General features: G+C 44.0%; 1 protein-coding gene across 1 annotated transcript; it reads left to right on the top strand.

Annotated features, from left to right (window-relative positions):
• The first annotated feature begins 6,724 nt into the window (after positions 1-6,724).
• On the top strand, positions 6,725-14,720 carry LOC142803197 (uncharacterized). Its single transcript, XM_075888291.1, has 3 exons — positions 6,725-8,828; positions 13,537-13,638; positions 14,641-14,720. The coding sequence occupies exons 1-3, from the start codon at positions 7,533-7,535 to the stop codon at positions 14,698-14,700; spliced, it is 1,458 nt and encodes a 485-aa protein (XP_075744406.1). The 5' UTR covers positions 6,725-7,532; the 3' UTR covers positions 14,701-14,720.

Genomic DNA, 14,720 nt, shown 5'->3' with positions numbered 1-14,720 from the left:
CTACTCAAAGATTGGGAAGGCAGAATACGCACATAGGGAAGCCAGGGTCTTATCCCCAAATATTATATAGGCGGCCCACATTGCTGGACGCTACTACAATACAAAACAAACAAACACTCATTCCTTTTGAAACACAGACACCGAGCTCAGCTAACGTTGTTGGCACTGCCGAGGAAACGCGAATGATGAACGGACGCATGGTATCTAGGAATACACCATCATCTACAGGTTGGCCACCTGTAAAAGAAACGACAGTGTTCGGACTGCCGAGTGCAAAGAAGAACGTGTATTCACGAACTCTCGCTGGGCAGCCAACAATGACATCGACCAGGCTATCTCATAAGAAATTGGCGGCATTTACTGGTCAACAAAAAGGGATCACTCCTGCACGCAACGCAATGCCAATAACACGGCCTAACCATTCCAGAGCGGCTACAGGCAGCGCCCTACTACAGGCAGCGCCCGTTGAGCAGCGGCCTACAGAGCCATATTATACAGTAGTGCAACAAATTTCATCACCTGTGGAAAGAACTGAAGGTAATAAGGCTAGCTTATTGCTTTATTCAAAACAAACTACAAAGGAGAACGCACCACCTCAAACATCGTTCACTGGCCAGACATATAAAGTGGTTCCTCGCCGCCCATACCTGCGAAACCAGCAATCAATTACAGCACCGAGCAACGACCATGTAACTGCCTCCCAATCATACCCGCAAACGGCAACTGTTACTCGTGGACATGTGTTACGGGGGGTCCATCAAGGTGCGCGCCAAAAAAGTATGCTCAAGGAAATCCCTGCTCAACGGGAATATGGTGCCCAGATCTCACAGCAATCGCCAAACAGATTGAAGGCTGAAAGTGTTAGAATACCAGACGGCAAAAGTATACCTACACGAAACACTGCAGTATTTCAAACAAATGGAGCAAACGCGCAACTTCATGTGAAACCACCTACACAGAACTCCGCCAAATCCCCTAAGACAACAACGAGGTATGTTGAAGGGCTTAAGCTGCCACAAGACCCGGCAATAATCAAAGATCTTAAACGGTCTGCAGCGCTTCCACCATATCAAGTTGGTGCAGGAACATCCAGGAGTATGGCTGAAACTAATCTAAATGATAAAACTGCCACAACATTATCAGGGCGTCCACTCATGCAAGCTTTACCACGAACAGGAGCCCATACTGCAGAACCACCGCAAGCAGCAAAAGGGCTACAACGTGAAATACAAGGCGAAGTAGTCCCTCCCGTGCCTTATCAAGAGACACAATTTCAGCAAGCGCCAGGAAAACAACTAACAGGCACAATACAAGCACAACAAAGTAATGTTGGTAGGACACCAGCAACGAGATTTGCGACATTCCCCGAACAACAATATCAACAGGAAAGGAGAACGACTTTGTCACACACTGTTCCAGCTCATGTGCAGATAGTGGATAAGAACTCAGCAACTTCTGGTGCGTATCCTTATAAAGCAGCGGATGTGGCCAGTAATTTTAAAAGTAAAATGAAAACATCAAAATCAGAAGCCAAGGCGCCAGCAAGAAAATCTAATCCAACTGCCGAAGCTCAGACAAAGATATTCGATAGTTCAAAGTCTACGAAAATAGATGAACCTAGTCCACATCTAAATATACAAACAAATCAAACACAAAGACTGCCATGCACCCAAGTACTACATTCACCAAATTTGCCGAACGAAGCAAAAACTGCAAGAACCTCAACATTCAAAACTTGGCGTAGCAGTAAAAGAAACCTTACAAATACAATTATAAAAACTGCGCAAAATAAAACAACACAGAGGCCAGTGAGCCAATCAAACTCTTTGAAATCATATTCTAACATCACAAAATCAGTTCAAGCAAACAAAACAAAGACAAGCACAGCACCTAGCGGTAGACAAGCAGAGAAATCACGTGTGCCATTGCCCCCGAAACAGCCTGGCAATCTTAAAGGCAAACAAGCAACCTCCACAGAACAATCTGCGTCCAGAACACAAAGGACGTTGTTCCCTATGATTACAAGTACGAGTGTAATAAGTGTTACAACACACAGCAATGCAACAAAGACAACAGGCAAGGTACCATTGACAGAAAGAACATTAATAAAACCACGAACAGGAAATCAGCAAGCGGTCCAAGTACGTAAAACAGCAACAAACACTACGACAACCGCAGACAAAAAAACAACTATTCTGCATGCACCATTGCCAAAAACGAAGGCGAATTACCATCAGCAAAGTATACTGCCTGAAACACAATCAACAGCTGCGCCGAAAAGTTCAGTTTCACAAAGTAAAGAAACAATAACTACAAATAAAGCTACAGTGCTCAAAGGAATCATTTCGAAAGGGTCAACAGGGTCGAAGCAGCCATGGAATCTACCACAGAAACAGGCACCCTCTGGAAAACACACTGCGTCCAGAAAAGAGGGCACTTTCTCTGCAAATACGCGTACGAGTGTAACAACAATTACGACTCACATCAATGTGACAAAGACAACAGGCAAGGCGCCATTGACTGAAAGAACAACAACAAAACCACAAATAGGAAGTGACCAACCAGTTCAAGTAAGCAAGAGAACAATAAATACCACAAAAACTTTAGGAAAAACGACCATTTCACATGCGCCGGTGACAAAAGCGAAGCCGAAATTCCAGCAGAGAAGTGTACTGCCTGGACCACAATCGACAGATACACAGAAAAGTCCAGTTTCAAAAGAAACCATATTGACGAATAAAACTATAGTGCCCAAAAGAATTATTTCAAAAGGGTCAACACGGTCGAAGCAGCCACGGAATCTACCACAAAAACAGGCACCCTCCGGAAAACACACTGCGTCCAGAAAACAGGGCACTTTCTCTGCAAATACGCGTACGAGTGTAACAACAGTTACGGCTCACAGCAATGCAACAAAGTCCACAGGCAAGGTGCCTTTGACTGAAAGAACAACAACAAAACCACAAATAGGAAATCAGCAAGCAGTTCAAGTAAGCAAGAGAACAATAAACACCACAAAAACTACAGGAAAAACGACCATTTCACATGCGCCGGTGCCAAAAGCGAAGCCGAAATTCCAGCAGACAAGTGTACTGCCTGGACCACAAACGACAGGTACACAGAAAAGTGCAGTTTCAAAACAAACCATATTGACGAAAAAAATTATAGTGCCCAAAGGAATTAATTCGAAAGGGTCAACAGGGTCGAAGCAGCCACGGAATCTACCACAGAAAAAGGCACCCTCCGGAAAACACACTGCGTCCAGAAAAGAGGGGACTTTCTCTGCAAATACGCGTACGAGTGTAACAACAGTTACGACTCACAGCAATGTGACAAAGACAACAGGCAAGGCGCCCTTGACTGAAAGAACAACAACAAAACCACAAATAGGAAATCAGCAAGCAGTTCAAGTAAGCACGAAAACAATAAACGCCACAAAAACTGTAGGAAAAACGACCATTTCACATAAGCCGGAGCCAAAAGAGAAGCCGAAATTCCAGCAGACAAGTGTACTGCCTGGACCACAAACGACAGGTACACAGAAAAGTGCAATTTCAAAAGAAACCATATTGACGAATAAAACTATAGTGCCCAAAGGAATTAATTCGAAAGGGTCAACAGGGTCGAAGCAGCCACGGAATCTACCACAGAAAAAGATACCCTCCGGAAAACACACTGCGTCCAGAAAAGAGGGGACTCTCTCTGCAAATACGCGTACGAGTGTAACAACAGTTACGACTCACAGCAATGTGACAAAGACAACAGGCAAGGCGCCCTTGACTGAAAGAACAACAACAAAACCACAAATAGGAAATCAGCAAGCAGTTCAAGTAAGCAAGAGAACAATAAACACCACAAAAACTGTAGGAAAAACGACCATTTCACATAAGCCGGTGCCAAAGGAGAAGCCGAAATTCCAGCAGACAAATGTACTGCCTGGACCACAAACGACAGGTACACAGAAAAGTGCACTTTCAAAAGAAACCATATTGACGAATAAAACTATAGTGCCCAAAAGAATTAATTCGAAAGGGTCAACAAGGTCGAAGCAGCCACGGACTCTACCACAGAAAAAGGCACCCTCCGGAAAACACACTGCGTCCAGAAAAGAGGGGACTCTCTCTCCAAATACGCGTACGAGTCTAACAACAGTTACGACTCACAGCAATGTGACAAAGACAACAGGCAAGGCGCCCTTGACTGAAAGAACAACAACAAAACCACAAATAGGAAATCAGCAAGCAGTTCAAGTAAGCAAGAGAACAATAAACACCACAAAAACTGTAGGAAAAACGACCATTTCACATAAGCCGGTGCGAAAAGGGATGCCAAAATTCCAGCAGCCAAGTGTACTGCCTGGACCACAAACGACCGGTACACAGAAAAGTGCAATTTCAAAAGAAACCATATTGACGAATAAAACTATAGTGCCCAAAGGTATTAATTCGAAAGGGTCAACAGAGTTGAAACAACCACAGAATCTACCACAGAAAAAGGCACCTTCCGGAAAACACACAGTGTCCAGAAAAGATGGGACTCTCTCTGCAAATACGCGTACGAGTGTAACAACAGCTACGACTCATAGAAATGTGACAAAGACAACAGGCAAGGCGCCTTTGACTGAAAGAACAACAACAAAACCACAAATAGGAAATCAGCAAGCAGTTCAAGTAAGCAAGAGAACAATAAACACCACAAAAACTGTAGGAAAAACGACCATTTCGCATAAGCCGATGCCAAAAGAGAAGCCGAAATTCCAGCAGACAAGTGTACTGCCTGGACCACAAACGACAGGTAAACAGAAAAGTGCAGTTTCAAAAGAAACCATATTGACGAATAAAACTATAGTGCCCAAAGGAATTAATTCGAAAGGGTCAACAGGGTCGAAGCAGCCACGGAATCTACCACAGAAAAAGGCACCCTCCGGAAAACATACTGCGTCCAAAAAAGAGGGGACTTTCTCTGCAAATACGCGTACGAGTGTAACAACAGTTACGACTCACAGCAATGTGACAAAGACAAAAGGCAAGGCGCCCTTGACTGAAAGAACAACAACAAAACCACAAATAGGAAATCAGCAAGCAGTTCAAGTAAACAAGAGAACAATAAATGCCACAAAAACTGTAGGAAAAACGACCATTTCACATAAGCCGGTGCCAAAGGAGAAGCCGAAATTCCAGCAGACAAGTGTACTGCCTGGACCACAAACGACAGGTACACAGAAAAGTGCAGCTTCTAAAGAAACCATATTGACGAATAAAACTATAGTGCCCAAAGGAATTAATTCGAAAGGCTCAACAGGGTCGAAGCAGCCACGGAATCTACCACAGAAAAAGGCACCCTCCGAAAAACACACTGCGTCCAGAAAAGAGGGGACTCTCTCTGCAAATACGCGTACGAGTGTAACAACAGTTACGACTCATAGCAATGTGACAAAGACAACAGGCAAGGCGCCCTTGACTGAAAGAACAACTAAACCACAAATAGGAAATCGGCAAGCTGTTCAAGTAAGCAAGAGAACAATAAACACCACAAAAACTGTAGGGAAAACGACCATTTCACATAGGCCGGTGCCAAAAGAGACGCCGAAATTCCAGCAGACAAGTGTACTTCCTGGACCACAAACGACAGGTACACAGAAAAGTGCAGTTTCAAAACAAACCATATTGACGAAAAAAACTATAGTGCCCAAAGGAATTAATTCGAAAGGGTCAACAGGGTCGAAGCAGCCACGGAATCTACCACAGAAAAAGATACCCTCCAGAAAACACACTGCGTCCAGAAAAGAGGGGACTCTCTCTGCAAATACGCGTACGAGTGTAACAACAGTTACGACTCACAGCAATGTGACAAAGACAACTGGCAAGGCGCCCTTGACTGAAAGAACAACAACAAAACCACAAATAGGAAATCAGCAAGCAGTTCAAGTAAGCAAGAGAAATATGAACACCACAAAAACTGTAGGAAAAACGACCATTTCACATAAGCTGGTGCCAAAAGAGAAGCCGAAATTCCAGCAGACAAGTGTACTTCCTGGACCACAAACGACAGGTACACAGAAAAGTGCTGTTTCAAAAGAAACCATATTGACGAATAAAACTATAGTGCCCAAAGGAATCAATCCGAAAGGGTCAACAGGGTCGAAGCAGCCATGGAGTCTACCACAAAAACAGGCACACTCTGGACCGCAGACTACGTTCAGAAAAGAGGGGACTCTCTATGCGAATACAAGTACGAGTGTAACAAGAGTTTCTACTCACAGAATTGCAACAAAGCCCACAGTCAAGGTGCCTTCGACGGAAATAACAACAACAAAATCACAAATTGAAAATGAGCAAGTAGTTCAAGTAAGCAAAAAAACCATAAACACCACAGAATCTGCAGGACAAACGACCATTTCGCATGCACCGGTGCCAAGAACGAAGTCCAATTTCCATCAGCCGAGCATATTGCCTGGACCACAATCGACAGGTACAAACAAAAACGCAGTCTCAAATGGAGCCGCAGTTACGAATAAAACTATAGTGCGAAAAGGAATCGTTTCGAAAGGGTCAAATGGTTCGAAGCAGCCACGCAATCTACCACAGAAACAGGCACCCTCCGGAGAACACACCACGTCCAGAAAAGAGAGGACTTTCTCTTCGAATACAAGTACGAGTGTAACAACACTTTCGACTGACAGAAATGCAACAAAGACCACAGGCAAGGTGCCTTTGACTGAAAAAACAACAACAAAACCACAAATAGGAAATCAGCAAGCAGCTCAAGTAAGCAAGAGAACCATAAACATCACAAAAACTGTAGGAAAAACGACCATTTCGCATGCGCCGGTGCCAAAAGCGAAGCCGAAATTCCAGCAGACAAGTGTACTGCCTGGACCACAATCTACAGGTACACAGAAAAGTGCAGTCTCCATAGAAACCATACTTACGAATAAAACTACAGTACCAAAAGGAATTATTTCGAAAGGGTCAACAGGGTCGAAGCAGCCACGCAATCTACCACAGAAACAGGCACCCTCCGGAGAACACACCGCGTCCAGAAAAGAGAGGACATTCTCTTCGAATACAAGTACGAGTGTAACAACAGTTACGACTCACAGCAATGTAACAAAGACAACAGGCAAGGTGCCTTTGACCAAAAGAACAACAACAAAACCCCAAATAGGAAATCAGCAAGCAGTTCAAGTAAGCAAGAGAACAATAAACACCACAAAAACTGTAGGAAAAACGACCATTTCGCATGCGCCGGTGCCAAAAGCGAAGCCGAAATTCCAGCAGACAAGTGTACTGCCTGGACCACAATCTACAGGTACACAGAAAAGTGCAGTCTCCATAGAAACCATACTTACGAATAAAACTACAGTACCAAAAGGAATTATTTCGAAAGGGTCAACAGGGTCGAAGCAGCCACGCAATCTACCACAGAAACAGGCACCCTCCGGAGAACACACCGCGTCCAGAAAAGAGAGGATATTCTCTTCGAATACAAGTACGAGTGTAACAACAGTTACGACTCACAGCAATGTAACAATGACAACAGGCAAGGTGCCTTTGACCAAAAGAACAACAACAAAACCCCAAATAGGAAATCAGCAAGCAGTTCAAGTAAGCAAGAGAACAATAAACACCACAAAAACTGTAGGAAAAACGACCATTTCACATAAGCCGGTGCCAAAAGAGAAGCCAAAATTCCAGCAGACAAGTGTACTGACTGTACGACAATCGACAGGTACACAGAATAGTGCAGTTTCAAAACAAACCACATTTACGAATAAAGCTTCAGTGCCCAAAGGCATTATTTCGAAAGGGTCAACAGGGTCGAAGCAGCCACGCAATCTACCACAGAAACAGGCACCCTCCGGAAAACACACTGCGTCCAGAAAAGAGGGTACTTTCTCCGCGAATACAAGTACGAGCGTAACAAGAGTTACGACTCACAGTAATGCTACAAAGACAACAGGCAAGGTGCCTTTTGCTGGAAGAACAACAACAGCGCAGCCTCCGTCCTATCCTCCTTCATCCTCTTCTATACCAAAGCAGCTGGGAGAGTCAAAGGCAGGGACAACAAATATTGGCGAACCATGCAGTGGTGCCGGTAATCGTAGCGCCACATCGAATGCGGAACACGTAGAGTCTGTAATGCTCAACGCGACAAGAGCGCGCTACATAACGGTCTCACAAACGATGCCTCGCAATGAAAGCGGCCGCTCGCTTCGTATAACAACCACGACAGTTGAAAACCAAACCATACATATCCCTATAGGATCTGGCATTGGCAAGTCCTCGAGTCGTGTTCACTCAAGTGTACCTAGTGATACTTTTTTAACTGCATTAACACAAAACTTCCTGCTGAAAAGCCTAGCTGGAGCTCAAGAGAATAGCAATACCACAGATACATTCAGAAACATTCTTGCTTCTTTAACCAGAAATACTACTGCTGTGGCAACTGGACCCACTTCCGTTAAAAGTAAGAAATACGAGGCAGATTCACGTGCAGAAAACAGAAAGGACTCCCGAGAGACTTCCATGGGTGTAAAACCGTTGTTACAGCTGAGAACTGCCACATCCACAACAACAACTCTTATAAAACCTATCGAAGGCGGGCCCGTCAATATTACGGATCCGAGCTCGTCCTTCAACGTACTCAAATCCACCAAGATTTCAGCAACTATGACACAGAACGGAGGTCTCTCAAAGCCGTTTATGGTCAAAAATACCCACAAGCTTGCAGCACACCATCATGCGAGTGGCCAACCAGAAGCTGAACGTGAACGATCGTCGTCACGGGTTCAAACGAAAGGAAAACCTTGCAGGGAACAGCCACTGGTGAGTAATAAAGATAAAAAAAAAGTATCTTTGGGCTGACTCGTTCGGGCCGAGAATCGAACATAAATAAGTGTGCGTAGGGAAGATAATATTCTTTGAGAAACATAAATCTATAGAATTACTGCTTGGCATGAGAACCTGAAACGATTTCGATGCCGTGCGTTTCGTCTCAAGTAATATATTTTTGCAATGTCTTATACCCGTATGGCACTCCTGGGTTGAGCAAGCTTTCGTTTTAAAGGCAAAAGGTAAAATCAACATAAACTCTAGGATTTAGGGGTCCGAACCACAACCTATTTATGAGAAATGCCAAAATTAGTACAAGTGGTACTGTATCAGGTGGCTTGGGCCTCTTGAAAGTGAACTCTAAAGAATAAGCACGATCCTTTTTGATGTCGCATTCATTGAAATGCGACTCTGGCACGATCCTACACTCGAGCTCATACCCAGTATTGCAGCTACATAACTCATGAGCAAGAAAGCACGGTGTGTTAAACTATAGGCAGGTGACCTCGATATAAAAGCGCATAGATAAATTGTGTTATTCGGGGGAAGGAAAAGTGATAAGCAATTGAACCTATATGTTGCCATATCTGAATATCTGTGAAAGAGTTGATTGATATGTGGGGTTTAGCGTCCCAAAACCACTGATGATTATGAGAGACGCCGTAGTGGAGGGCTCCGGAAATTTCGACCACCTGGGGTTCTTTAACGTGCACCCAAATCTTCTGTGAAAGAGTTAGCGAAAAGAGTGACGCTATTCATATGTACACTCTATACTTCTTGGTGCGTGATTATGGATTGTCGGGCAATAATCCTTCCAAAATAATGACAAAACAAAATTCACGAGGCATATGATGACGATTCTATAATTTCTATAAATTGTCGAAGCGCATGAAAAATGATTTGGGACAATATTAAAAGTATAAGTTGCCTTCTTTGCTGACCTCAGTAAGCTAAATGGAAAAGGTTTCAGAAGCTACTAGTGCCTACTATCAAGTAAATTTCTGATATTCGAGTGTCACACACTTCTGGTGAGGCCCCGCCGATCCAACATCGACGTGCGGCAGACTCGCAGGCTTCCACTTTACGCTTCGGCCTGCGACGCCTGAAAGGCCTCGAAGTGGCACATTTCGAATTTATTTGCGGGTTGGTCGACCCGTGCGGGGTTGCACGTGTGGTGATGTGTGGGCCTGACCGACGCACTCATAGAGCACACACGGAGTTTGATTACACATAAACAAACATTTAATTGAAACAAGGGCAAAGGCAGGAGATTACAAAAATAACAGAGGAAGAATAACACTGATACGCGATGGGAAGAACGACTATATAACAAAATGTGCTAAAAACACTACAACAGATACAGGCTAAAGACAAATATGCGGAACATTAATAAAATAACAACAAGATGGAAATCGTAAAAAAGGATTACAAGGAAATAATTACAGATTGATCATTGGTCGCGTTCTTGAATTTCTATGTGCGTCGCAGCGCACACAACTACACATATTTAAAAAAAAAGGCTGGTTAAAATAATTTAACAGTTTAAGAAAAAAGTCACAATAAAAAGTTCCATACGGACCAGGCGAGCTCTTGGTGCACGTAGGGGAGTTGACGGGTGCCGCTGAAGGTCTCGCCGGCTTGGTAGACGACGAGGGTGCCCGGAATCGCAGCCGTCTCAATACGTTGCGCGGGTCACTTCATGCTCGCCGCCTACGCGAGACTCGCGACACCGACGACCGCACTTGTTGCTGGCTGTACGTCAACTGCTCTTCCGATGCAGTTCAAACCTCCTCAGGGGCGTCCACGTGCTCCCATCTCATCTGGGAGTAATTTTCCTTGTTGAGACCACCGGTTCCCCTTCCGGTCAGGGGCAGGGAAGACGAGCCGGCGCCACGCTGGGTCGTTATAGTCGCCGGATGTCGTCTCCCAACACAAAAACGCCCTTCCTTGGAAGATGGGGCCCGCGGATGCTCCGAAAATTGGAATCGTTTGTGACATCGAGACATCAGCAGTAATGCAGGTACTACACAATAAGCGCATTGACAACTCCTACATAAACGAACTGGCGGAAATCTACAGTGGATTGGTAGCTACCATAGTTCTCCGTAAAGAAATCGACAGAATCCCAATAAAGAAGGGTGTAAGGCAGGAAGACACGATCTCTCCAATGCTATTCACTTCGTGTTCACAGGATGTTCTCAGGGCTCTAGATTGGGAAGAGATGGAGATAAGAGGTAATGGAGAGTATTTTAGTAAACTGCAGTTCGCTATTGCCATTGCCTTGATGAGTAACTCAGAGGACGAATTACAGCTCATGAATAATAAATGGACGCAGAAAGCAGCAGAGTAGGTTTCAAAATAATATGCACAAAACAGAAGTAATGAGCAACAGTTACGACAGAAAACTGCGCTTTTCGATAAGTGGAGAGACGCTGGAAGTTGTAAAGCAATATGTCTACTTAGTATTATGTAATCAGCAATATCTATATTCCGCGGTTCCATAGTAACCTCTGCGCCGAACCATAATAGGAAAATGACTAGAAAATTAAGAATGGGGTGAATTCCGCTCGACAAGCATTCGCAAATCACGGATAGTAACCTGCCACTAACTCTCAAGAGTATGGTATATAACAGCTGCGTCTTGCCGGTACTTACCTCCGGAGCAGAAACATCGACACTTACAAAGAGGGTTAAGCTTAAACTCAGGACGATGCAGCCAGCAGTGGAAAGGAAAATGGTAGGTGTAACCTTAAGAGACAAGAGGAGAGCAGAGTGGGTCGGGGAACAAACCGGGGTTAAGGGCATCATATTTGAAATCAAGAAAAATAAATGGACATGGGCCGTGCACGTAGCACATAGGCAGTATAACCGCTGGTCATTAGGGGTAACTGACTGGTTCACCAGAGAAGGCAAACGCGCGAAAGGGAGAGAGAAATTTAGATGCGCTGATGAGAATAATAAGTTCACAGCTATTACGTGCCAGCAAAAAGCACAATACCGGGATGATTAGCAGATCACAGGAGAGCCTTTTGCCCTGCAGTGGGCGTAGTCAGGATGATGATGATAATGATGGTGATGACGAGCAAGTGCTTTAGCTTACATGTCGTAAACTTAATGCGCGTTTAGTACCATATACCTAATTGAGAGGCTCGTCCTATGTATGCATAGAGATATTATCAATTTTTCGATCCTTTCGTAATATCCGTTAGAGTGATTAGGGAGATTGTGTGCAATAACATGCTACTAAGCGTTACATGCAGCTGGTTAATACCCATAAATAATTGGAAACTCCATTTGCTAAACCGCAGCACCAGTGTAATTCACTTGTTTCGGTTGTGCCATCTGAATTCCTTTCGCACTCCCAAGTATATTTCTGCGCTAATCGGAATACGAGGCTGACGGAATACTAAAGGTTCCTCATTCCTACTCAAAGTATTACTTTTTGCTAAACGTCGATATCATAAATTTGGATGAAATTCGTGAGGACGTTACGCTCAAGTTTTCCCACTTAAGGCCAGTGACACACACATGCGTTTGTATGTATACATCAGTTATCTGAACGACGTGCGACGAACATTAGGAAATATGGTGTAAGCAATGGTAGCCTAATTGTGACTACTTGGACAGCTTTCTGCTCCCAAAGTAGAGTACCAAGCACTACGAATCGTTAAACACTGGCTACAGCCCGTTACACCCCAAGAGCAAGTTACAAGCACCCCCGCGGAAGCATTTGAAAACGTCTACAAGCAAGTTTTTTTATGGGTTGGTTAGTGAGTCCGACTGCTTGCGTGCAACGCACCATCTTTTCGGGAAAAAAAAGGCCTTAAAGTCACATGCGCGTTAGATGTGGGGAAAAAAACTGAACTTCCCCATGGTTGCCCTACGTCATTCCCATTATATGCTGTTATCGCTGTTGAGTTGTCGCTAACCATGGTATACGTTTTCTTGTAGCTGTCTCTATCACAGGAGCATTCGCTATCGGCCCAGAGCTGTGATTGTGCGAAGTGCGATATGTTAGCTACAATGTTGTACAATAATTGATGCACCAGCCACCAAGAGGAGTTGCGTCATTCCACTGGAATACTTAAAACACAAAGTCATTGTATGCGGAACAGACCGGCTACAGCATTGCTGCCGGTTGTCGTGCCAGAGACCTGAGTTCGCCACTGGCGAAAACTGATACAGTAGATCTTCGAGTGCAAGCCTTGATGTAATGATCACCGTGGTCTGCAGGGGGTGATATTCACAGGTATTGCAGTTGATCTAGGCGAAGGAAAAAAATGTTTGCACGCTTTGTTCGTTAGTATAAATAGACTGCAGGTAAGAAGCGGGATGAAAGTTTGGTTAGTCTTCTTTTTTTCTGTTTTTTTTTCAAAGCAGGTAATCAGGTGTGCGAGAGAATTGGGGCTTGCAGCATTTTTCTTTCTGGGTCATGCATATGGGATGCTTATTAGAACCGGCATGTGTTGAAATTCGGAAAATATGGTTTGCAGAGGTATTCAACTACATGTTTTCTGTTTGTTTTGCAATTACCGTAACCCAAACGCACCCATTTTAATGTCTGCTTATGCAAAATACCAGTTCCACTGCGGTGTTCACAGGACGCCATTGCTTGCTATGTCACGCGTGACCATACAATTTATGTGCGCCTATTTAACGTTCGTGTATACTACAACTTAGTTTCCCTCCTTTTTTTTTGTAGTTGCCACCCGTCCTAAATTGCAGGTACAAATGTGACAACCAAGAACACGATCAACGGTATCAAATGGAGAAAGACGGAACACCGTGCCATTTGCACATGAGGGTAAGCTATAAGTGCTCATTAAGTACTGAAAGACATATTTGTTAAGGTAGCTTGTATACACCACAAGGTCCCCCCCCCCCCCCCTGAAAATTGTCGTCTCTAACTTCTTACAACCTGTTCTTCATAGATTTTCTTCATTCACAGCTGCTACTGAGACTGCACAGCACAATTTTCTTTCACAGCTGAGATAATTGGTTGCGTTCGAAAGTACAAGCCCGTAAATAACCTCCCAGAGCGACTTCTAAACAGAAAAGCCCACAGCTTTCACCCTAAAAAAAAATTCCAACGTCTTTTATACTTTCGCCTAAGACGACTCCAAGGTGAAAGCTGCCTTCTTGTCGTTCTCATTCGATGTATGAATCATCCCCTCCCTCTTGGAAGAGTTTTCTGCACTTAGTTTTGCAGTGCATTCAAAATCGATAACATCGCGAGCTTTCTGCTTCTCAGTCGGTTTTTACACTATACCTCCGTCATGAGCCTACGTTTGCCCAAGAGATGTTTTTGTACAACAACGCCCCCATGTGACCTCTTAACGACTTCACAAGTTGGGTTATTGTGATGTCACGTTAGTGTCACATGGTGACGTAATGACGTGGTGGTCATTTGTCGCATCACTCGTGTTGACGCGGTGCCACGCAGCACCAACTTTCAATTTTCACGTTTGATAAGGCATGCAAGTTTTTCGTTTCTTCTAAATATGAAGTGTTGTGTGCAGCATAACATCGGAGACAGCTCTCATGTTTCCCAGTCCGACAGTTTGTAAATATTATATATGTATGCAGCATAACGACGCAGTCATCTCTGCTTTTTTTTTCCATTCGACAGTTGCCTTTTAGTTGCCAATATTAGTAATATTAAGCTACCCCGCTTTTAGTTGACCTTAATAACAAGCAAAAAATTTCGAATGAGTAACCTTCCTATGTATGAATGTTTTTCCTATGACTCATACAAAAGGATCGTGTAAAAAGATGGATTGAAAAAGCTTTACTCACTTCTTTGCAGGTGAAGACCTCAATCGGCGTATGCCTCAATGGACGGTGCCAGCAAGCTAGAAATAAATGAGCACATACATTTTTATATTG

This window comes from Rhipicephalus microplus, chromosome 3, assembly GCF_043290135.1.
Source record: "Rhipicephalus microplus isolate Deutch F79 chromosome 3, USDA_Rmic, whole genome shotgun sequence".
Classification (NCBI taxonomy): domain Eukaryota; kingdom Metazoa; phylum Arthropoda; class Arachnida; order Ixodida; family Ixodidae; genus Rhipicephalus; species Rhipicephalus microplus.
The sequence above is the reverse complement of the archived record's forward strand: the minus strand, read 5'-3'. Positions and strand labels throughout refer to the sequence as shown.

Bases quoted from the DNA above. Each gene is read 5' to 3' on its own strand.
- LOC142803197 (XM_075888291.1), top strand. From the start codon at position 7,533: ATGACAACAGGCAAGGTGCCTTTGACCAAAAGAACAACAACAAAACCC. The intron at 8,829-13,536 runs GTGAGTAATAAA...TTTTTTTTGTAG, and splicing joins CTTGCAGGGAACAGCCACTG to TTGCCACCCGTCCTAAATTG. The intron at 13,639-14,640 runs GTAAGCTATAAG...ACTTCTTTGCAG, and splicing joins CGTGCCATTTGCACATGAGG to GTGAAGACCTCAATCGGCGT.